This window comes from Wyeomyia smithii, chromosome 1 (assembly GCF_029784165.1).
Source record: "Wyeomyia smithii strain HCP4-BCI-WySm-NY-G18 chromosome 1, ASM2978416v1, whole genome shotgun sequence".
Classification (NCBI taxonomy): domain Eukaryota; kingdom Metazoa; phylum Arthropoda; class Insecta; order Diptera; family Culicidae; genus Wyeomyia; species Wyeomyia smithii.
The window spans coordinates 109,601,095-109,626,905 of record NC_073694.1 but is presented as its reverse complement, the minus strand read 5'-3'; the positions used below and the strand labels follow the sequence as shown (position 1 = coordinate 109,626,905).

The 25,811-nt window shown below is 39.6% G+C and overlaps 1 protein-coding gene across 1 annotated transcript; it reads right to left on the bottom strand.

Moving 5' to 3' along the window:
• Window positions 1-344: 344 nt before the first annotated feature.
• LOC129717866 (uncharacterized) lies at window positions 345-12,061 on the bottom strand. Its single transcript, XM_055668097.1, has 7 exons — window positions 9,500-12,061; window positions 8,391-9,256; window positions 8,182-8,283; window positions 7,569-8,125; window positions 6,592-7,513; window positions 1,397-1,727; window positions 345-1,338 (listed from the first exon to the last, which is right to left on the bottom strand). The coding sequence occupies exons 1-2, from the start codon at window positions 10,082-10,084 to the stop codon at window positions 8,408-8,410; spliced, it is 1,434 nt and encodes a 477-aa protein (XP_055524072.1). The 5' UTR covers window positions 10,085-12,061; the 3' UTR covers window positions 345-1,338; window positions 1,397-1,727; window positions 6,592-7,513; window positions 7,569-8,125; window positions 8,182-8,283; window positions 8,391-8,407.
• Window positions 12,062-25,811: the final 13,750 nt, after the last annotated feature.

The window sequence follows — 25,811 nt, the reverse complement described above, 5'->3', positions numbered from 1 at the left end:
TTGCCTGGCATCCTTTCCATACTACCTTTTCATTCTATTATTAGCAGTTTGAAGGTAAAACATCTAATAAATCAGGAAGACATTCGTAGTTTGGATCTATGAGAATGAAACATTTATATTTTCTCGTCACTCTAGAAACGAACATAACTACTACGTATGTAAAAAATTTTCGTAGGTTTATTTAGGAGGTGGTGAAAACTTACATGAGAACTGATACAAAAAACTGAATAACTTAACATTTGCAAAATAGTACCGCAGTCAATATTAGTTTTTACCTATTTCAGTGGAACTGTGTTATCTGTGAATTCCCTTTCTATAAATTAATAAGACGACTACAACTTTTACAAAAAACTTTATTTCTGCACTCTGCGTTCGTTAGCTTCTAAATCTAACAGTGCAGGACCATATTCCCAATTCCAAACGTTACAACAATATCTCAGGGCCCCACTCGGGTACCACATCTCCCCTTGTTTCAAAATAAGAAATTACATGTGATAGTTATCAAATTTTGCTGGTCTCTTGATTGGTCTACGTTGACGGCTTGGTTGATGGTTTCCTTGGCTTGAATTTGGTCTTTCGGGATTATCGTCCAACTCGAATCCATGGAACTCTTCTTCTGATGAAACCTGCGATTTCTTCGGGATATGCTGGCTCTCAACAGGTGGCTGACCTCAGGGTGGCAACTCAATTTCCAAAAAAAAATTCGCTGATATTCCCTGATTTTCCCTGATGTTTAAATTTTTTTCCCCTGACTGTTCAAATTTGTTTTAAATTGATTCAGCTGAAGACACCTACTTCGCAAAACTAAAAAGAAAAAGATTCTCATAGGTTCATGCTAAAACTCCCACAAGTAATTAAAGCAGTTTAGCTTTGCTTTTGCAATTACAAATCTTGAATAATTTCACTTATTTTGAGAAAAGTATCCAGGTTAGTAAGATTAAAAAAGGGATTATGTTTAATTAGTTAAAAAAATAAATAACATATTATATTGTTAACCTAATTGACATACCGTTGATTCGTGGCAATGTATACTGTATGACATGTAATAATTTCCTACATACAGCCAAAACCTTCACTCGAAATTTGTTCACATAGTTTCGTTCTGCTCTCCTTGCTACGTGATTTCTTCACTACAAAATTATTCTGCATAACTGAATATTAATTGCAAATACCTTTCGTATGAAAAATATGCACAGAAAACATCGAATTTGTTGATGACGTTTCTAGTGGATTTGATAGATTGCTGATTGCCGATAATTAGTTGAATGCTAGTAGCTGTCGTTCTGAACCGATTAGTCTGCTGTGATGAGCTATTTCTGTGAACTGGAAGCGCATGTTCTAAAAAAATGTTACGTTATATTTTTTTTTCATGATGGAACAAACTAAAACAATCTACCTGATTAATGTTGAGAGTTGTCCTTCAAACGAATAAAATAACGATTGTCATGACGGGTGACGATATGCATCAAGAAATCTGTGAACTGACCAATATATCTGAAAGAGAGCGATAATTCACGTTGAAATAAAACAATATTTTTATAGATAAATTGTGATTGTGATTTGCATTGGAGGAACTAACAACAGCATCAGACTTCCCCGAATTCGATATGTTATCATTTTTTTTCAGTTGGTTGATATCCTTTTAAACTTGCAGCTTTTTTACTCGCATCACTTAAAATTTGTTTTAAATTGAATCAGGTAACGATTTTCACACCTACATCACATAACTCGTTTGTCAGTCGTCAACCAAGTTGGACGTGTTTGTTGTTAGCTCCTATCCACGCGCGAATTTAAATCAAATTATTGTTTTTCGCTTAGTTTTCATTTTGCTTGTTGTGTTTTTGTGTCGGTAAAAATGAATCAAATTTGCGAAGTCTGCGCGAAAGACTCCGGTGCCGAAGTGTTCTGGTCGTGTGTTGGAGGGTGTAATCGAAAATTCCATGCCTCCTGTGTGGGAGTATCGTGCCCCCCCGAAGTAGTTGCTAAAAGCAGAAGTTCTCTGCGTATCGTTAAAAAAGACAAACAAGATAAACCAGCCGTAGATCCAACTGCATTTCTGCTACCGTGCTGCGATTCCTGCCAACTTTTAGTAACGGCATCGTTTGAATTGAACAAGTTGACCAAACAGCAGAACAAGCTGACGAAATTGATTGATGATAATACAGAGGTGATTCATCGACTTGTGACCCAACTCGAACAACCAAGCACAATTCCAGAAACTCTAGAGGGTATCGACAAGTCACTTATACAAATAAACCAAGCGCTAACGTCAAACATCAAAGCCAACAGTGTGGCTGGTGTTATGCCTACACTTAAAAATCACCTGACGCAGCTCGTTAACATTGCTTTTTCGGAATTCAAGAACGAACTTCGGAACGAATTAACGGAATCGCTGACCAGCATAAATAACGAACTTTCTCAGTTAGGACAGCTGTTTGTAGAAACAGCAACCAGCTGTACAATACAAACCAATCCGTTAGAGATAAACATTGTAGATGAGCTTAAAACTCTGTCATCCTGCATCGAAGAACTAAGATCTAAGTCAGCGAGTGTTGCCACTCCCCCAATAGCTTCACCTGTTTCACTTCCAAGTTTGGCAACAGAACTTAATTTGGATAATGCCAATAATTCAGGTTGGCGGTTTCTAGGTTCAAAAAAAGTTTGGAAAGCGGATTGGACAGATTATGATGAACGTAAAAGGCGTCGTTTGGTACAGTTGAAGAATGCAGATGCAGCCAGAAGAAGGAGGAATCGACGACAACAGGCTTACAACAACAATACTAACAACAACAACCGCAATGGTAACAATTACAACAACCGCAACAATAACAACCACCTGAACAACAATGACAATTACAATCGCAACAATAACATCTACAACCACCGCAGCAATAACAACCACCAGAACCGCAACAATAACAACTACAATCACAACAATAACATCTACAACAACCGCAGCAACAACAACCACCAGAACCGCAACAATAATAACTTCAATCGCAATAATAACATCTACAACAACCGCAACATTAACAACTCCAACAACAACAATAACAGCATCAATAATAACAACAATCAAATCCCGAATCGTTACCTCAATCTTAACAGGAATCTTAACAACAGCTACTACAACCAACTACCACCAGACCGTGTGCTTCTTGCTGCAGCGAAGGATAAATTTTCTCGACCCCCACCTAATCTCCAGCATATCTCTTTTCAACGAGGCGAAATACTTAATCCGTACCCAGCGAATAATGAGTCACAATCATCCTTCATGCCTACCGTTTCAACGAGCCCGCTCAACTTAACGACTCCCGCGACCTCTTCAGCTGTATCGTGTCCTTACCATTTGGCTGGCAGCCACAACTATAACAATAACAATAATTTCAGATCAGCAAGTTTCCCGTGTGATGGATGTTATTGTAAGCATTCGTGTTCTCAAAATCAGTGACGCTCAGAGAAAGAAAAAACAACGCCAGTAGTCAATGAAGTTTTGATTTATGCTCAGAATTTCAACAGGATGCGCAGTGCACTCAAAATTAATCACATTAATAACAGAATAAGTGGATGTTCATACTCAATCATCTTAGCAACGGAAACGAACTGGAACGAAGATATTAAAAGTGAAGAAGTTTTCAACAGTTCCTTTAATGTGTTCAGGAGCGATCGTGATTTATCACTATCTGATAAGAAATCAGGTGGAGGAGTGCTTGTGGCTGTTGGGGTTCAGCATGATTCTGAGCAAATCATAACCCAGAAACATGCCGAATTTGAAGATGTCTGGGTTAAAGTTCTGTTGAAGGGTGAAATCCATATTTTCGTATCTGTTTACTTTCCACCCCACTTTGCCAAAAAGCAATCATATGAAAAATTTTTAAGGACGGTAGAATTAGTGAATGATGAGTCCCACACTAACTCAAAAATTCATATATATGGAGATTTCAATCAAAATGATGCTGATTTTATTGTAAACGATGATAATGAATCGCTTTTACTTCCTGTAGTAGGAGAAAACGAAACTCTGCAATTTATTTTTGACGGTTTTAGTCAACTTGGATTAAATCAGGTAAACTCAATCCGGAATGAGCAAAACTGTTTTTTAGACTTTTTATTCACCAATTGCACGGAAGATTTTAGTGTTGACAAAGCAGAATATCCCCTATGGAAAAATGAAAAATTTCATACTGCAATTGAGTACTCGCTAATGATTGATACCGAGAGATCACGACCCTCTGATCATGAGCCTGAATATAAATATGACTTCACTAAAGCAAACTTTGAACTAATCAATCGTAAATTAACTGACATCGACTGGCAATCACTTCTAAAAAATGAAATAGATATGAACAAAGCGGTTGATAATTTTTTATCATCACTGTATAGTGTTCTAGACTCAACTGTACCAAAATCAAAAAAGAAAACGGTTAGCTCAAAAGATCCCATTTGGTTCACCAGAGAAATCAAAAATTTAAAGAATAGGAAACAAAAAGCTTATAAAACTCACAAAAAATTTAAAGACCAAAGAAATTTGGACAAATATTTGAACATTTGTGATGAACTGAATACTAAAATATCTATTGCGTATGAGAACTACAACACAAGGGTGGAAAATAACATTAAATCAGACCCAAAACAGTTTTTTAAATTTGCAAACTATAAAATGAAGTCTAATAACTTCCCATCTCGCATGCAATACGAAGACTTTGCCAGTACTGACTCAAAGCAAATCTGCAACAAGTTTGCGAGTTTTTTTCAAACCGTTTATAAAAATAGCGACGAAGTCAGGGACTTTGAGTATTTCTCGCACTTGCATGAACAAATAAATAACGTATCTATTAAGCAAATAACTGTTCAAGAAATCCTCGCAACACTAAAAGAACTGGACGCTTCAAAAGGACCAGGTCCAGATGGAATTCCACCCTCACTCATGAAAAATCTTGCTCCTGCCTTCGTAAAACCCTTGTTTTGGCTTTTCAACTTATCCCTTACGTCCGGACAGTTTCCATCAGTCTGGAAAAAATCTTTTCTTATACCGATTTTCAAGTCAGGTAAGAGATCTGACATCAAAAATTATCGTGGCATTGCAATAATATCATGTATTCCTAAACTTTTTGAAGCTATCGTAAACCAAAAAATATTTAATCAGGTAAAGAATCGCATAACGTGTAACCAACATGGTTTTTACAAAGGGAGGTCTACGGCTACCAACTTACTTGAATTTGTTGATTTCTCTCTTGCGTCTATGGACAGAGGCAACTTCGTGGAAACTCTATACACGGATTTTAGTAAAGCTTTTGACAGAGTAGATATTTCCATGCTTATGTTCAAATTAAAAAAACTGGGATTTGAGTCAGGCCTACTTAAATGGATTGAATCTTATTTGACGAACAGGACACAAACGGTTAGGTTTAAGGGACACCTTTCTGTACCAGTAAAAGTGACATCTGGAGTTCCACAAGGCTCCCATTTAGGCCCTTTGCTCTTCATTTTATTTGTTAATGACGTTACCCTTGTGTTGAATCGTCTCAAAGTATTGATATATGCCGATGACATGAAACTGTACATGGAAATAAAACACAAATCAGACATCCAACAATTCCAACAAGAGGTTGACATTTTCTACATTTGGTGTAAAAAAAGTCTTCTTGATCTCAACGTAAAAAAATGTAATATTATATCCTACACAAGAAAAAGAAATCCTGAACATGCCAGTTGCACTCTTGCACATCAAGTTGTAGAAAGGTGTTATCAAATTAGAGATTTAGGAGTAATTATGGATTCTAAGTTAACATTCATTGATCACTACAATACGATCATCAATAGAGCCAACAGTATGCTAAGTTTTATAAAAAGGGTCAGTTATCATTTCGTAGACCCGTACACTATAAAAACTCTCTTTGTTACATATGTTAGATCTATTTTAGAATACTGTAGTGTTGTTTGGTCGCCTTATCAAGACGTCCATTCCAATAGAATCGAATCCGTACAAAAACAGTTTTTGTTATATGCACTAAGAAAACTAGGTTGGAATTCATTTCCTCTCCCTTGTTATGAATCGCGTTGCATGCTTATTAATATAGAAAAGCTTGAAAAAAGAAGAGAAATTGCTTCGGTAACTCTTGTCAACGATTTAGTTTCACAACGCATAAGTTCGGAAAATTTGCTTGGAAAACTCAACTTTTATGCTCCTACACGCTCATTAAGAACGCGAAAAATTTTCGTATTAAATTCTTATAGAACAGAATATGCCATGGCCGGGCCAGTTAATAGTATGATGAGTCTTTACAATAAATATTGTGAAGTTATTGATTTAACGATGTCACGAAATGCTCTTAGAAAAATATTGAACACTAGAATTACATAACTATATTTGTGATGTTAGCAATAGTTTTTAAGATGTAGTCTACTATGATTGACGAAATAAATAAATAAATAACTAAAAAGAAAAAGATTTAGCTTTTGCTATTACAAATCTTAAATAATCTCTTTTATTTTGAAAAACGTATCCAGTTTGGTGAGATTAAAAAAATAGATTATGCTTGATTATGAGAAACTAAATGATATATTATATTGTTAACCTGTTTGACATACCGTTGATTCGTGGCAATGCATACGGTGTGGCATGCATGGCGGCTTATAATTTCCTACATACAGCCGACACCTTCACTCGGAAATTTCTTCACATAGTTTCGTTCTGCTCTCCCTGCTACGTGATTTCTTCACCACAAAATTATTTTGCATAGCTGAATATTAATTGCAAATATCTTTCGTATGAAAAATATGCACAGAAAATTATCGAAGTTGTTGATAATGACGTTTCTACTGGATTCGATAGTTTGCTGATTGCCAATAATTAGTTGAATGCTAGTAGCTATCGTTCTGAACCGATTGATGAGCTATTTCTGTGCACTGGAAGCGTATGTGCTGAAAAAAAATTGTATAAGTCAACCTGATTTACGTTGAATGTTTTCTTCCAGCCCAATAAGTTAACAACCATCATTAAGGGTTACGATATGCATCGAGGAATTTGTGAACTGACCAATCTACCTGAAAGACAGCGATAATTCACGTTGAAATAAAACAATGTTTTTATAGATAAATTGTGATTTGCATTGAAGAAATTAATAACAGTAAAAAACATTGAACATGACATGAGTTACCCAAATTCGGTATGTTATCATTTTTCAGGTTGCTTGATTTGCTTTTCTAAATTTGCTGCTTCTTTACTCGCAGCATTTGAAATTTGCTCCAGTTTTTTCTCTAACGATTTTACTTCAACGGAACACTGGCGACCTAGTAATTTTTCTCTTTCGACATCAGAATCAAAATTATTTTTCATAGCTAAATATTGATTGCAAATATCTTTTAAATGTAAAACATGAACAGAAAACTATCGGAGAGCGTTGATAACGACGTTTCCGACTGCCGATAATTAGTTAAATGTTAGTAGCTGTCGTTCTGAACCGATTTTTCTGCTGTGATGAGCTATTTCTATGCACTGGAAGCGTATGTTCTGAAAAAAAAATTATGTTATATTTTTATGCGATAGAACAAACTAATAAATAAACCTGATTAATGGTGAGTGTTTTCTTCCAGCCCAATAAGTTAACGACCATCATTAAGGGTTACGTTATGCATTGAGGAATTTGTGAACTGACCAATCTACCTGAAAGACAGCGATAATTCACGTTAAAATAAAACAATGTTTTTATAGATAAATTGTGATTTGCATTGAAGAAATTAATAACAGTGAAAAACATTAAACCCAAATTCGGTATGTTATCATTTTTCAGGTTGCTTGATTTGCTTTTCTAAATTTGCAGCTTCTTTACTCGCAGCATTTGAAATTTGCTCAAGTTTTTTCTTTAACTATTTAATTTCAACGGAACACTGGCGACCTAGTAATTTTTCTCTTTCGACATCGGAATCAAAATTATTTTGCACAACTGAGTATCAAATGCAAATATTTTACGAATAAAAAATATGCACAGGGAATCATCGAAGTTGTTGATCAAGACGTTGTTACTGGTTTGGTAGTTTGCTGATTGCCAATAATTAGTTACTGTCGTTCTTAAGCGATGTTTCTGCTGTGATGAGTTATTTCTGTGCACTGGATACCTATGTCCTAAAAAAATGTTTTGTTATATTTTTTTCGCGACGGAACAAACTAAAACAATCAACCTTAATAATGTTGAGTGTTGTCCTCCAAACGAATGAAATAACGATTTTCATGACGGGTGGCGATATACATTGAGGAATCAATCTGTGAACTTGATCAAATATCTGAAAAAGAGCGATAAAGCACGTTAAAAAAAATATTTTTATAGATAAATTGTGATTTGTATTGAGGGAATTGATAACAGCAAAATAGATTACATGACATGACTTACCTAAATTCGGTATGTAATCATTTTTTCAGTTGGTTAATTTGTTTTTCCAAACTTGCAGCTTCTTTGCTCGCATCACTTAAAATTTGCTTTCGTTTTTTCTCTGAGAATTCAACTTCAACGGTACGCTGGCGTTCTAGCATTTTTTCTCTCTCGGCATCAGTACTTTCCTTCTTACAACGCTCTTTATATTCCATGATGCGCGCACGGGCATTTCGAACACTGTGGATCAACTCTTTCGTTACAGAAACCTGTTCTATTCCTCCTTCATAACAAACCGCGTCATATACTTGTCGTCTAGCTTCCAATGATTCATCATGCATGTTTTCGAACAAGCATTCAGCATTTATAGAGAAGCCTCTTTCAACATTGGCATTCCCATGTGACAAACAACTAACCATTTTAATGACGGTTGACAGTTCATCGTTGTTTTTCTCTAGTATTCTGATCCAAAAATGATCCACTCGATTGTCTGTTCTATCAGACTGGTCAAAAATTGTTTTATCTGCAATGATGCATCGAAATTGTTTCAATGCTCGATCCGCAAGAGGTCCAGTGAGTCTTCCAGCATCAGTCAGTATAGACAACACCTTTTCAGCGCGACGTTTTGCTAGATTCGGATCGGCACAAATCATAGCTGGATCGAAGCACGATGCAGCTTTGGTCATTGGATAGCTCAAGGGTGATCGAGTGAGCATCTTGCAAATTATGGATACTAACATTTGTCTACATTCTGTTCTAAATTGAAGTAGATCCTTACTTTTCACAGTATCACCAATGGTTCTAAGTGCCTTTTTGGTATCGAGACCAAGTACGATATCGTTCAACGATAAGTAATGTTTGCTGTCTTTTACGTCATCAGCAGTGACCTACAAATTTGATAAAACGAATGAGTTACTATAAAACAAAATATTTGCAATAAAAGGAAATAATAAGCAATACCGAGGCAGGAATTCATCGCATTTCAGTGAAACTGTAAGATTTTGGAAAAAAAACGAAATCGCTATCAATCATTGTAATACGCAGTAGTATGCCTCACTATTGTAAAAATACAGTAGATGTGCGGTGAATAGTTACCTTGGGTAAACGTCAAGTAATAATGAATAATATACCTTTGTAATATTTTTCAGCTGGTCGAACTTCATGAAACATTCCATAATATTCCTTAATGTTTGACAGAGTGTAGCATACAGGAATGGTACCATCGGATCGTCCGTTTGGAACTCCTTCAGAAACGGCTCTACTTCAACTGCTACAGACTTGAAGAAAGCAAGCTTGGCGCACAAGAGAGGATCGGCTAAAGAAGCAACAACTTCTTTGAAAGAATTCGACGATGGTTCCACTTTATCTTTTTTCACGCTCTCAACAAACTTCCGCATGTGTTGAACAACATTAATGGCCCTTTGGGCAACCTCAACGTTTTCTAGCCACCTGTGGCTACAAAACTTAAGGGGGAAAACACTGCTGCCTGTATACTGCGTGTACAGGGCCCGCCTGGCGGGAACATCTTTGTACAAATTATAGATGGCACGCAAAAATTTGTCGACGTCCCACTTAGTGCTTTTGACACCATCCTTAAACGCACCATGCAAAATGTGGAGGCCGCAGCTGCCCAAATCAACCAACTTTTTGTCGTCTTTTTGATATTCTACTTTCAGCTCTCGTAATAAAGCCCAATTCGTGTTGGGTTCGTCCATCGACACTTGTAATACTTTGTGAGTGGGAATATCTCCAATTCCGTTCTTAAACGCTGCGAGCAAATCTAAAGCCCGGCTTCTGCCGAGAAATTCCGACGTCAAATAACGGGTAACCACCTGAGTTTTTGGGATTATTTATGGACGTGTTAGGTTAGTAAAATAATCTAACCGCGGAAGGTACACAGCGCGTAAAAAAACGCGTAAAAGCGTAAGCCTCGGTGTATACGCAAGTCACCTTTAAGATGAATTTCGGTTTTTTTATGGTTCACACACACAGACACACACTCACACAGACACCCACACACACATACACACACAGAGAGAGAGACACACACACACATACACACACACAGACACACACACACACACACACACACACACACACACACACACAAACACACACACACACACAGACACACACACACACACACAGACACACACACATACACACACACATACACACACAGACACACACACACACACACACACACACAAACACACACAGACACACACACGGAAAACATTGTTTAGTTCATACCTGATTTTTATTCATATCCCAGAACCGAACGTTTAAATCCATTTGCTGTTTTTTGCTTATTTTTTTCAAGGATTCGTCAAACCCAATTACAATGAAATCGCAATTATTCAGTATTCTCATCAGATTTGACTTGAAGTATGGTGCTATTCCGTGTACAATTGAGTAAGTTATTTTATCACGGCCCAGCTGTACCTTTTCGGCGATCTCGCTATCACTGAACATCAGCTTCATTACTGATATATCTTTCGCAGCTGACCGGATAGATTTATGACTGATGACAGTTTCAAGGTATCATTAAATTTCCGCTGTAGTACCTTATCTTTAACCAAAAACTTCCCGATTGACCCTGAAGAGGATAGATGATATTTAACAGTGGATGCTACTGAAGGTTGTTTATCAGGTTTTGATTGGTTTGAAGAAGTAGCCGGAGTGATATGCGTTTGCAGTTTGAAATATTTGGATACGCTGCTGCCAGCCGTTGTACGTTGTGTATGCTTTTTAGACTTCATGTGGCTTTTGAGTGATTGCTTACCCATATTGCTAAGCGAAAACTCGTGTATGCATATATTGCAATATGCGACGTTCGGTTTGCCGTCCACTTGCCGCAGCCATGATTTAAAATCCAAGTCTTGAAGCCATATTGCTTGAAAATTTATTTTAGGTCTCATCGCAATGTTACCTGAGAGACACAAAGGAGATTGTAGCTAAGTAAAATGTTAAGTCAAGTATGAATAATTTCGTGAATTCTGAAATTCGCGTAAAAACAACACACGAGCTTGAAAAGATCCTCGGATATCGCCACTATGTCGCTCCATATTTTTTATTTCAACGCCACCAAATTTGTTATTGTTGGAAAGCAGCAAACTTTTGCTCATTTTTGGTGTGTTGTTTTCCCAGCAATCTATGCAGTAAAACTTGCTGCTCATTCAGCAATGCTCATCTACATAAGTGACAGTAAAACAAAATACTACTTGTTGATGAATAAGCAATTAAATTTGCTGTACATTCAGCAAAGCAGAGTATATTCTACTGGTGAAGCAAGCTGTCCACGTGGTATCAACTTTTAACTTCATCTAGCCAAAACAATAGCTTAGCTATGGTCCATATCATCTATCCGCATTTAATCAATCACCATAAACGTATGATAATCGATATAATTCAATGATAACCCATATAGCCGAGACTATATCTCGAACTAGTTATGCACATTTTATAATTACTGATCATGAGGGTATCAGTAACTTAACTATGCTCCCGTGTCTACACAGCTGTTCGAAGTTTTCACTTATAATAGGTTGACGTGAACATACAAATATAAATAACAAATGAATTTATTAATGTTTAAAAACCTTCTAATTCATTCGCTGATTTTATGTCAACAAGCATTTACTGTTTTATGTTCAGTTGATTATTTCGCTGTATTTTCGTAAATCGCTGAATCGATTACTGGTTTTAAGTGAATTGATCAAAAAATACTGGTTTACAGTAGAAATAAGAATACTGAACAAAATTCAGTAAGTTATAGAACCAAATCATAGTTACATAGTTACAAAAAAAAATACATAGTTACAACAAAAAAAAATACTGTGAATCAACAAACATGGATGGGTTTGCTGTTAAGCCTCCAGCGAAGTACCTTTTGTATGATGGCAGACGTTGGATTTCAGTGATATGAAAACAGTTTTTTTCAAGTGCATGGAGTATTATGCGATACATTCCACGCTAATCCAAAGTGTTCCGCACGAATCAGAAAGCTCTCACGTCTAAACAAAATTATGCTTTTCTGGAAAAACAAACTACATAGCCGATTGTTTATACTTTATGCGCATATGATGTACCTAGTTGAAGTTTCGTTTTGTTAGTAACATTATAAATGAAACCGACTCATACAATGAATTTCATGTGCTATTTTTTACCATCGCTTTTATACTTTTCAATCCGTGTAAAAGAAGCTTGTAAACTTCGAAATTCGCACAAAAACGACGTAAAGCTTGAAATCCGCGAAAATACATTACGTGTAAAAGGTTTCGAATAATGTCTGCTGAATAAATTCGTAAATGATTCTTATACTCGGTAGGTATATTTTTATCTGCGAATCACGATAAATATTGGGGACTATGAATTATGAAATTCAACTTTAACTCTAAGAAAAATTATTCAATCAAAGCATAAAAACAAACTTTTTGGGGAAATTTATTTGTTTAATTATTATCAGCACACTAAGGCCGTGGACATACTGGCACGGCTTGCGCTGCGAGAGGGCGATTCGACTTGCCGTGTGTGGATGTACAGCCCTAAGCAGAGCTGTACATTGGCCTACGGTGAGTGAGACGTCTTCGCGGCGCAGGCCATGCCAGTATGTTCACGGCCAAACACATTTCGTAACATTTTGTGTATCGATATCGTTTCTTTATTTTGCAGGCAAGTTGTCACTGACCCAGTGCAATAAAGAAATTTGCTATTAACATGTTCTTGCATTTTAAACAAATAATAATGCACAATATTGATGAAAAACATAAACTAAAAATTACTTACTTTTTTCCTGGTTACCGCAAATGTAACGCGAGAGTAAAATGCCACGTGTTTGACTCCTAAAACTTCAGCTCTGATGACTGCAATCCCAGCAGCTATTTTTGGTAATATACCTAAGTACGGAATAATGTTCACCGCGGATACTGTTCTGCTTATTAATTATTATAGTTTTCAATCACACCCACGAAATCAACTTAATAACCACTAAATAACTTTACGCACCTTGAAAAAGTTTTCGTGACCGAACTGCTCACACAATGCAACAAGAAACGCAAAAAAAAACACAAAAAGTATGTTCCGTTTTAGTTGGTATCGTTGGTATCTGTTTGCTGCGTTTGGTGAAATGAAAATCGAAACAATGTTCCTTCATGCACACTCAACCTGGTGAAAGGCCTCTCTAATGTCCAGGCGGCTGGAATAATTGGCTGAGGTGAACCGGGGAAGAAAATCCTCTATAGTAGGCATCATGTGCCGTTCTCGAAGGATAGCAATGTTCGCTCGTCGCATGTCGACACACAAACGAAGCTCACCGTTGTCTTTTACAACAGTCACCAAGGGTGAAACCCAGGAGCAATCACCTTCAACGGGCTCGATAATGTCACTGGCAAGCTATGATTTGAGCTTTTCTTCTATTTTAGTCAAGATCGAAGGACGGCGAGGGTGTTGACATACTAGAGGAACCGTAGCATCCCAGTCAACCACAAATCGTATATCAATGTATGAAAATTATCGCAAATATATCTCGACGAAGTCGAAATCGTATAACACGCTTTTTATCATGCATTCGTTGTTTTGCTTTCGTCTCGATTAGACGCAAATTGTTTATCTCCGTTTGAGTTCGCAAAATAACAATACACGAGTTATCGTACGGGTGTTTTTTGTCGATTAGTTCTTGTGTTGCGCGATAACAATAGCCTGTTGTATATCGGCAGAAACATCTGCACACTGGTAGGGGCAGGCTACCCCGCCAGTGATTCGATACGCAGCTGATATATCAGCAAGAATAATTCTCCCGCACCGCTGTTACCCCGCTAGCAGCACGGACCACCATACGATCGAGCGAGTGGAAGTCAACTAAAAGTGGCATCTACAAGGTCGCGTGTAAGATACGGCCACTGTGTCACAACACGAAGCTGGATCGTCATTGTTTGTTCTGCGGAGACACTCGATTAATCCAACTATCAGCCGTTATTATTATTATTATTACTACAATTATTATTATTATTATTATTACTATTGTTATTAGTATTAGTATTACTGTTTTTTTTTATTTGATCCATTGTAGATTGAAAAATTGTTTTTAAAATTTAATATCAACTACTTGAACCCCCCCCCCCATATTCGAATATTTATCGTTTGTGTGCGGTAGAGCGTAACGCTCCCGCAAAATGGACGACATGCAGGTGCAACTTTTCCTGGAGGTGGAAACAAACGGGGAAGAAATTGAAATTTCTCCCATCAGCTCACCCCTACCTTCCCCTGTGCCCTCCCCTTTGCCAAGTCCTGTACCAAGAGTACCGGAAGTACGGGTAAAAGCTTACCCAGATGCCGCTGGCGGTCCCTACGTTGATTTTTTCCGGCCCATAAAGAAGCCATTGAATATTATTCAAATTTGCAAAGACCTGGTAAAACATTTTTCGGCCGTAACCGAGATTACGAAGGTGAGGCCGAACAAACTGCGAGTTGTCGTGAGTAGCTTGAAGCAAGCAAACGAAATTGCTGGCTACGAGCTCTTCACGAGAGAGTATCGCGTGTACATCCCTGCCAAGGATGTAGAAATCGACGGTGTGGTTACCGAGGGGAATCTCACTGTCGATGACATTTTGCGTCATGGAGTTGGCTGTTTTAAAAACCCCTTGATGCAAAGTGTAAAGATACTGGATTGCAAGCAATTGCATTCAGTATCCATCGAAGAAGGGAAGAAGAAATTCCTCCCTTCGGATTCCTTCCGAGTAACATTCGCCGGATCCGCGCTGCCGAACTACGTCCGCTTGGACAGGGAACGTCTACCTGTACGCCTGTTCGTACCGCGGGTCATGCATTGCCAAAACTGTAAGCAGTTAGGTCACACAGCCACCTACTGCTGCAACAAGGCACGCTGTAGCAAGTGCGGAGGCAATCATGCTGAGAACGCTTGCAGTGGGGATACTGAAAAGTGTCTTTATTGCGAGGGAACTCGGCATGACCTTCCGGCATGTCCCGCGTACAAACAGCGCGAGGAAAAAATGAAGCGTTCCCTTAAGGAACGATCAAAGCGCTCTTTTGCAGAAATGCTTAAGAGGGCTGAGCCACCCTTGACAGGAAACATCTTTTCCTTCTTGCCAACTGATGAGGGTACATCTGACGATCCCGTCGAAGGGTGTTCCTATGCCTTGCCAGAGGGATCTAGGAAGAGGAGAATGCTCAACTCTCCTAATCTTTCTCGCAAAGGTCGTAAGATAACCCCTAGCGAAATGACCAATAAGACAACACAAAAAGGAAGCGGTGAAGAAAAACCGAAGCAAGTACCCCCCGGTTTTAATTTCAAATCAAACCAGGAGTACCCACCGCTTCCTGGGGCACCAAAAACCCCTCGTGCATCCATTTCTCGATCAGAAGATAAAAAAGAAACAGGGTTCATAAAATTTTCTGATATTGTGGACTGGATATTTAAAACATTCAACATACCAGATCCCCTACAAAATATTCTTCTTGCCCTTCTTCCTACAGTGAAAACCTTTTTGAAGCAACTAGCAGCAACTTGGCCCCTCATTTCAGCTATTATATCTCTCGATGACTAATACAGCGAAAGAGGTTAGGAATTTTTTCACTGTATTACAGTGGAATTGCAGAAGTATCATCCCCAAATTCGATTTATTTTCTCATTTGATGAATACATACAATTGTGACGCATTCGCGCTCTGTGAAACCTTTTTCAATTCGAACGATCAACTCAATTTCCACGATTTTAACATTATTCGTCGAGATCGAGACTCACACGGTGGAGGGGTACTTTTAGGGATCAAAAAGTGCTATTCTTTTTTCAGAATCGACCTCCCCTCGATCTCGAATATTGAAGTTGTTGCCATTCAAACGAATTTGAATGGAAAAGACCTTTGCCTTGTTTCGTTATATATTCCCCCATCCGCGCGGATTGAACAGAAGCAACTCCTTGATATAGCAGAATTACTTCCCGCACCTTTTATGATTTTGGGAGATTTTAACTCTCACTGTTCGCTATGGGAGTCGCTGTACGACGACAACCGATCTTCTTTAATTTGTAACTTGATCGACGACTTCAATATGACACTTTTGAATACTGGGAAAGCGACACGTGTACCTAATCTTCCAGCACGTGAAAGCGTGCTTGACCTATCCCTCTGCTCGACATCACTAGCGTTAGATTGCCAGTGGAAAGTAATCAACGATCCCCACGGTAGTGATCATCTTCCAATCGTTATATCAATAGCTAATGGTTCAACTCCCCCGAACCCAATCAATATTTCCTACGACCTTACACGTAATATTGATTGGAAGCGTTATGAGTCTATTATAGCGGAATCTATCGAGACTCACGAGGAACTTCCTCCGGAGGAAGAATACGCGTTCTTAGCTGGCTTGATAATCGACGCCGCGACTCAAGCTCAGACGAAACCGATACCCGGGGTAACGATTAGACAGCGCCCTCCCAACAAATGGTGGGACAATGAGTGCTCTGAGCTGTACGTGCGAAGGTCCGCGGCGTATAAGGACTACCGGGAGTACGGCACTGTCAACCTGCTTCGAAAGTACGAGGCACTGGGCAGGCAGATGAAGAGCTTAGTAAAGGCGAAAAACCGCGGGTACTGGCGGCGGTTCGTAAACGCGTTGTCGAGGGAAACAGCGATGAGCACTCTTTGGGATACCGCTAGGCGCATGCGGAACCGTGACGTTTCGAATGAGAGTGAGGAGTATTAAGATCGCTGGATACTCGATTTTGCCAAAAAGGTCTGTCCGGACTCTGTACCGGAACAGAAAACCTTTCGCGACGCGTTTATAGTAACTACGGAAGAGCCTCCATTTTCGATGTTGTAATTTTCAATGGCTCTCCTGTCGTGCAACAATAAGGCTCCAGGGTTAGATAGAATAAAATTCAACCTGTTGAAGAATCTACCCGACTCTGCAAAAAGATGCTTGTTGAATTTGTTCAACAAGTTTCTTGAGCTAAATATTGTTCCGCATGACTGGAGGGAGGTAAAAGTCATTGCTATTGGGAAACCCGGGAAACCTGCCTCTGATCACAATTCATATAGGCCGATTGCGATGCTCTCTTGCCTCCGGAAATTAATGGAGAAAATGATCCTCTTACGGTTAGACAAATGGGTCGAAACAAACGGTTTACTTTCAGATACTCAATTTGGCTTTCGCCGGGGCAAAGGGACGAACGATTGCCTAGCGTTGCTTTCTACTGAAATTCAAGTCGCATTTGCTCGGAAAGAGCAAATGGCTTCTGCGTTCTTGGATATTAAGGGGGCTTTTGACTCTGTCTCTGTAGAAGTTTTAAGCGCGAAACTTCATTCGTAGGGACTTTCACCAAATTTGAATAACTTTTTGCTCAACTTGTTGACAAAAAAGCATATGTATTTCTCACATGGCGATTCGACAACTTCCCGAATTAGTTACATGGGCCTTCCCTAGGGCTCATGTTTAAGTCCTCTCTTATATAATTTTTACATCAATGACATCGATGAATGTCTTGCAAATTCATGCACGCTAAGGCAACTTGCAGACGATAGCGTTGTATCCATTACTGGTAGCGAGGCTAGCGATCTGCAAGGACCATTGCAAGATACCTTAGACAATTTGTCTGAATGGGCTCTTAAGCTGGGTATCGAATTCTCTCCGGAGAAAACTGAGTTGGTCGTTTTTTCTAGGAAGCATAACCCAGCTCAGCTGCAGCTCGTACTAACGGGTAAAACGATCTCTCAGGTTTTAGTCGCTAAATATCTCGGGGTCTGGTTCGACTCTAAATGCACCTGGGCTTGTCATATTAGGTATCTGACACGAAAATGCCAACAGAGGATTAATGTTCTTCGTTCGATTACCGGAACCTGGTGGGGAGCCCACCCAGGAGACCTTCTGAGGTTATACCAAACAACAATACTGTCAGTTCTTGAGTACGGTTGTTTCTGCTTTCGCTCCGCTGCGAACACGCATATTTTGAAACTAGAAAGAATACAATATCGTTGTTTGCGTATTGCCTTGGGTTGCATGCAGTCGACCCATACGATAAGTCTTGAAGTGTTAGCGGGTATTCTTCCGTTGAAACATCGTTTTTGGAATCTCTCTTACCGGTTGCTAATTCGATGCACAGTTATGAACCCATTAGTAATTGAAAATTTCGAGAGGTTGGTCGACCTTCAATCTCAATCCAGATTTATGACTTTATATTTTGACTATATGGCTCAAGATATTAATCCTTCTTCATACGATTCCTCCAATGTCGCACTTTTAGATACTTCTAATAATGCTATATTCTTCGACACCACCATGAAACAAGACATTTCTGGTATCCCGGATCAATTGCGACCCCAAGAGATCCCTAAGATTTTTTCCAATAAGTTTAAACATATTAGTTATGATAAAAGGTTTTACACTGACGGATCTAATCTAGATGAGTCCACTGGCTTCGGTGTTTTCCACGAAAATTTTACCGCCTCCTACAAACTCGATGCTCCTGCTTCCGTGTACATCGCAGAACTTGCTGCTATTCAGTACTCTCTTGGAATCATCGAAACCCTACCCATAGACCACTACTTCATCTTCACAGATAGTCTCAGTGCCATTGAGGCTCTGCGATCGATGAAGCCTGTGAAGCACACCCCGTATTTCCTGGGGAAAATACGGCGGTTTTTAAGTGCTTTAACAGATAAAAATTACCGGGTTACCTTAGCGTGGGTCCCTTCTCATTGCTCGATTCCGGGTAATGAAAAGGCTGACTCTTTAGCTAAGGTGGGTGCTATTGATGGCGATATTTATGAAAGACCAATTGCTTATGATGAATTTTATAGCATTTTGCGTCAGAGAACACTCAACAGTTGGCAATCATCATGGAACTCAGATGAACTGGGACGGTGGCTACATTCCATTTTTCCTAAGGTATCGACGAAAGCATGGTTCAAGGGGTTGGATGTAGGTCGGGACTTCATTCGCGTGATGTCCAGGCTTATGTCCAATCACTATACGTTAAACACGCATCTCTTTCGTATAGGGCTTGTAGACAGTAATCACTGCGTTTGTGGCGATGGCTACCATGACATCGAGCATGTTGTTTGGTCGTGTGCCGAATTCTGTGATGTTAGGTCCGAGCTTATAGATTCCCTCCGGGCCCGAGGAAAACAACCGAACGTACCCGTTAGAGACATTCTGGGAAGCGGTGATCTCCAGTACATGACACAACTGTACTGTTATTTGAAAAAGACTGACATTAAAATTTAATATTCTTTTGTCTATTTGTCAGAATACCCGTATACGACGCTGGAGACACGAACACGAAGAGCCTAAATCTATGTTTAAAAAACAAAAAAGAACACCAGTCGAAACACAAATAGATCGTATATCTTAATTAGTTTTAAGCAAGAATTGTATTTCCCTCCTCTCACCTTAAATCCCCACTAGCTCGTAGTCGGCCGCGAGAATAAATAAAAGGCCTCCCTCTTTTCCCTGCTAACGTAGAATTAATACGAATTGTACTTGGCTCAGTAAAACAAAAAATGTATCGTGCCGTGTCAAATAAACTAATTTTAAACCTAAAAAAAAAATCAATATTATTACTATGTTATAATATTATTATTAATATTATTATTGATATTATTATTATTGTTATTATTATTATTATTACTACAATTGTTATTATTATTATTATTATTATTGTTATTAGTATTAGTATTACTGTCTTTTTTTTATTTGATCCATTGTAGATAGAAAAATTGTTTTTAAAATTTAATATCAACTACTTGAACCCCTCCCCCCCCATATTCGAATATTTATCGTTTGTGTGCGGTAGAGCGTAACGCTCCCGCAAAATGGACGACATGCAGGTGCAACTTTTCCTGGATGTGGAAACAAACGGGGAAGAAATTGAAATTTCTCCCATCAGCTCACCCCTACCTTCCCCTGTGCCCTCCCCTTTGCCAAGTCCTGTACCAAGAGTACCGGAAGTACGGGTAAAAGCTTACCCAGATGCCGCTGGCGGTCCCTACGTTGATTTTTTCCGGCCCATAAAGAAGCCATTGAATATTATTCAAATTGGCAAAGACCTGGCAAAACGTTTTTCGGCCGTATCCGAGATTATGAAGGTGAGGCCGAACAAACTGCGAGTTGTCGTGAGTAGCTTGAAGCAAGCAAACGAAATTGCTGGCTACGAGCTCTTCACGAGAGAGTATCGCGTGTACATCCCTGCCAAGGATGTAGAAATCGACGGTGTGGTTACCGAGGGGAATCTCACGGTCGATGACATTTTGCGTCATGGAGTTGGCTGTTTTAAAAACCCCTTGATGCAAAGTGTAAAGATACTGGATTGCAAGCAATTGCATTCAGTATCCATCGAAGAAGGGAAGAAGAAATTCCTCCCTTCGGATTCCTTCCGAGTAACATTCGCCGGATCCGCGCTGCCGAACTACGTCCGCTTGGACAGGGTACGTCTACCTGTACGCCTGTTCGTACCGCGGGTCATGCATTGCCAAAACTGTAAGCAGTTAGGTCACACAGCCACCTACTGCTGCAACAAGGCACGCTGTAGCAAGTGCGGAGGCAATCATGCTGAGAACGCTTGCAGTGGGGATACTGAAAAGTGTCTTTATTGCGAGGGAACTCGGCATGACCTTCCGGCATGTCCCGCGTACAAACAGCGCGAGGAAAAAATGAAGCGTTCCCTTAAGGAACGATCAAAGCGCTCTTTTTCAGAAATGCTTAAGAGGGCTGAGCCACCCTTGACAGGAAACATCTTTTCCTTCTTGCCAACTGATGAGGGTACATCTGACGATCCCGTCGAAGGGTGTTCCTATGCCTTGCCAGAGGGATCTAGGAAGAGGAGAATGCTCAACTCTCCTAATCTTTCTCGCAAAGGTCGTAAGATAACCCCTAGCGAAATGACCAATAAGACAACACAAAAAGGAAGCGGTGAAGAAAAACCGAAGCAAGTACCCCCCGGTTTTAATTTCAAATCAAACCAGGAGTACCCACCGCTTCCTGGGGCACCAAAAACCCCTCGTGCATCCATTTCTCGATCAGAAGATAAAAAAGAAACAGGGTTCATAAAATTTTCTGATATTGTGGACTGGATATTTAAAACATTCAACATACCAGATCCCCTACAAAATATTCTTCTTGCCCTTCTTCCTACAGTGAAAACCTTTTTGAAGCAACTAGCAGCAACTTGGCCCCTCATTTCAGCTATTATATCTCTCGATGACTAATACAGCGAAAGAGGTTAGGAATTTTTTCACTGTATTACAGTGGAATTGCAGAAGTATCATCCCCAAATTCGATTTATTTTCTCATTTGATGAATACATACAATTGTGACGCATTCGCGCTCTGTGAAACCTTTTTCAATTCGAACGATCAACTCAATTTCCACGATTTTAACATTATTCGTCGAGATCGAGACTCACACGGTGGAGGGGTACTTTTAGGGATCAAAAAGTGCTATTCTTTTTTCAGAATCGACCTCCCCTCGATCTCGAATATTGAAGTTGTTGCCATTCAAACGAATTTGAATGGAAAAGACCTTTGCCTTGTTTCGTTATATATTCCCCCATCCGCGCGGATTGAACAGAAGCAACTCCTTGATATAGCAGAATTACTTCCCGCACCTTTTATGATTTTGGGAGATTTTAACTCTCACTGTTCGCTATGGGAGTCGCTGTACGACGACAACCGATCTTCTTTAATTTGTAACTTGATCGACGACTTCAATATGACACTTTTGAATACTGGGAAAGCGACACGTGTACCTAATCTTCCAGCACGTGAAAGCGTGCTTGACCTATCCCTCTGCTCGACATCACTAGCGTTAGATTGCCAGTGGAAAGTAATCAACGATCCCCACGGTAGTGATCATCTTCCAATCGTTATATCAATAGCTAATGGTTCAACTCCCCCGAACCCAATCAATATTTCCTACGACCTTACACGTAATATTGATTGGAAGCGTTATGAGTCTATTATAGCGGAATCTATCGAGACTCACGAGGAACTTCCTCCGGAGGAAGAATACGCGTTCTTAGCTGGCTTGATAATCGACGCCGCGACTCAAGCTCAGACGAAACCGATACCCGGGGTAACGATTAGACAGCGCCCTCCCAACAAATGGTGGGACAATGAGTGCTCTGAGCTGTACGTGCGAAGGTCCGCGGCGTATAAGGACTACCGGGAGTACGGCACTGTCAACCTGCTTCGAAAGTACGAGGCACTGGGCAGGCAGATGAAGAGCTTAGTAAAGGCGAAAAAACGCGGGTACTGGCGGCGGTTCGTAAACGCGTTGTCGAGGGAAACAGCGATGAGCACTCTTTGGGATACCGCTAGGCGCATGCGGAACCGTGACGTTTCGAATGAGAGTGAGGAGTATTAAGATCGCTGGATACTCGATTTTGCCAAAAAGGTCTGTCCGGACTCTGTACCGGAACAGAAAACCTTTCGCGACGCGTTTATAGTAACTACGGAAGAGCCTCCATTTTCGATGTTGGAATTTTCAATGGCTCTCCTGTCGTGCAACAATAAGGCTCCAGGGTTAGATAGAATAAAATTCAACCTGTTGAAGAATCTACCCGACTCTGCAAAAAGATGCTTGTTGAATTTGTTCAACAAGTTTCTTGAGCTAAATATTGTTCCGCATGACTGGAGGGAGGTAAAAGTCATTGCTATTGGGAAACCCGGGAAACCTGCCTCTGATCACAATTCATATAGGCCGATTGCGATGCTCTCTTGCCTCCGGAAATTAATGGAGAAAATGATCCTCTTACGGTTAGACAAATGGGTCGAAACAAACGGTTTACTTTCAGATACTCAATTTGGCTTTCGCCGGGGCAAAGGGACGAACGATTGCCTAGCGTTGCTTTCTACTGAAATTCAAGTCGCATTTGCTCGGAAAGAGCAAATGGCTTCTGCGTTCTTGGATATTAAGGGGGCTTTTGACTCTGTCTCTGTAGAAGTTTTAAGCGCGAAACTTCATTCGTAGGGACTTTCACCAAATTTGAATAACTTTTTGCTCAACTTGTTGACAAAAAAGCATATGTATTTCTCACATGGCGATTCGACAACTTCCCGAATTAGTTACATGGGCCTTCCCTAGGGCTCATGTTTAAGTCCTCTCTTATATAATTTTTACATCAATGACATCGATGAATGTCTTGCAAATTCATGCACGCTAAGGCAACTTGCAGACGATAGCGTTGTATCCATTACTGGTAGCGAGGCTAGCGATCTGCAAGGACCATTGCAAGATACCTTAGAAAATTTGTCTGAATGGGCTCTTAAGCTGGGTATCGAATTCTCTCCGGAGAAAACTGAGTTGGTCGTTTTTTCTAGGAAGCATAACCCAGCTCAGCTGCAGCTCGTACTAACGGGTAAAACGATCTCTCAGGTTTTAGTCGCTAAATATCTCGGGGTCTGGTTCGACTCTAAATGCACCTGGGCTTGTCATATTAGGTATCTGACACGAAAATGCCAACAGAGGATTAATGTTCTTCGTTCGATTACCGGAACCTGGTGGGGAGCCCACCCAGGAGACCTTCTGAGGTTATACCAAACAACAATACTGTCAGTTCTTGAGTACGGTTGTTTCTGCTTTCGCTCCGCTGCGAACACGCATATTTTGAAACTAGAAAGAATACAATATCGTTGTTTGCGTATTGCCTTGGGTTGCATGCAGTCGACCCATACGATAAGTCTTGAAGTGTTAGCGGGTATTCTTCCGTTGAAACATCGTTTTTGGAATCTCTCTTACCGGTTGCTAATTCGATGCACAGTTATGAACCCATTAGTAATTGAAAATTTCGAGAGGTTGGTCGACCTTCAATCTCAATCCAGATTTATGACTTTATATTTTGACTATATGGCTCAAGATATTAATCCTTCTTCATACGATTCCTCCAATGTCGCACTTTTAGATACTTCTAATAATGCTATATTCTTCGACACCACCATGAAACAAGACATTTCTGGTATCCCGGATCAATTGCGACCCCAAGAGATCCCTAAGATTATTTCCAATAAGTTTAAACATGTTAGTTATGATAAAAGGTTTTACACTGACGGATCTAATCTAGATGAGTCCACTGGCTTCGGTGTTTTCCACGAAAATTTTACCGCCTCCTACAAACTCGATGCTCCTGCTTCCGTGTACATCGCAGAACTTGCTGCTATTCAGTACTCTCTTGGAATCATCGAAACCCTACCCATAGACCACTACTTCATCTTCACAGATAGTCTCAGTGCCATTGAGGCTCTGCGATCGATGAAGCCTGTGAAGCACACCCCGTATTTCCTGGGGAAAATACGGCGGTTTTTAAGTGCTTTAACAGATAAAAATTACCGGGTTACCTTAGCGTGGGTCCCTTCTCATTGCTCGATTCCGGGTAATGAAAAGGCTGACTCTTTAGCTAAGGTGGGTGCTATTGATGGCGATGTTTATGAAAGACCAATTGCTTATGATGAATTTTATAGCATTTTGCGTCAGAGAACACTCAACAGTTGGCAATCATCATGGAACTCAGATGAACTGGGACGGTGGCTACATTCCATTTTTCCTAAGGTATCGACGAAAGCATGGTTCAAGGGGTTGGATGTAGGTCGGGACTTCATTCGCGTGATGTCCAGGCTTATGTCCAATCACTATACGTTAAACACGCATCTCTTTCGTATAGGGCTTGTAGACAGTAATCACTGCGTTTGTGGCGATGGCTACCATGACATCGAGCATGTTGTTTGGTCGTGTGCCGAATTCTGTGATGTTAGGTCCGAGCTTATAGATTCCCTCCGGGCCCGAGGAAAACAACCGAACGTACCCGTTAGAGACATTCTGGGAAGCGGTGATCTCCAGTACATGACACAACTGTACTGTTATTTGAAAAAGACTGACATTAAAATTTAATATTCTTTTGTCTATTTGTCAGAATACCCGTATACGACGCTGGAGACACGAACACGAAGAGCCTAAATCTATGTTTAAAAAACAAAAAAGAACACCAGTCGAAACACAAATAGATCGTATATCTTAATTAGTTTTAAGCAAGAATTGTATTTCCCTCCTCTCACCTTAAATCCCCACTAGCTCGTAGTCGGCCGCGAGAATAAATAAAAGGCCTCCCTCTTTTCCCTGCTAACGTAGAATTAATACGAATTGTACTTGGCTCAGTAAAACAAAAAATGTATCGTGCCGTGTCAAATAAACTAATTTTAAACCTAAAAAAAAAATCAATATTATTACTATGTTATAATATTATTATTAATATTATTATTGATATTATTATTATTGTTATTATTATTATTATTACTACAATTGTTATTATTATTATTATTATTATTGTTATTAGTATTAGTATTACTGTCTTTTTTTTATTTGATCCATTGTAGATAGAAAAATTGTTTTTAAAATTTAATATCAACTACTTGAACCCCTCCCCCCCCATATTCGAAT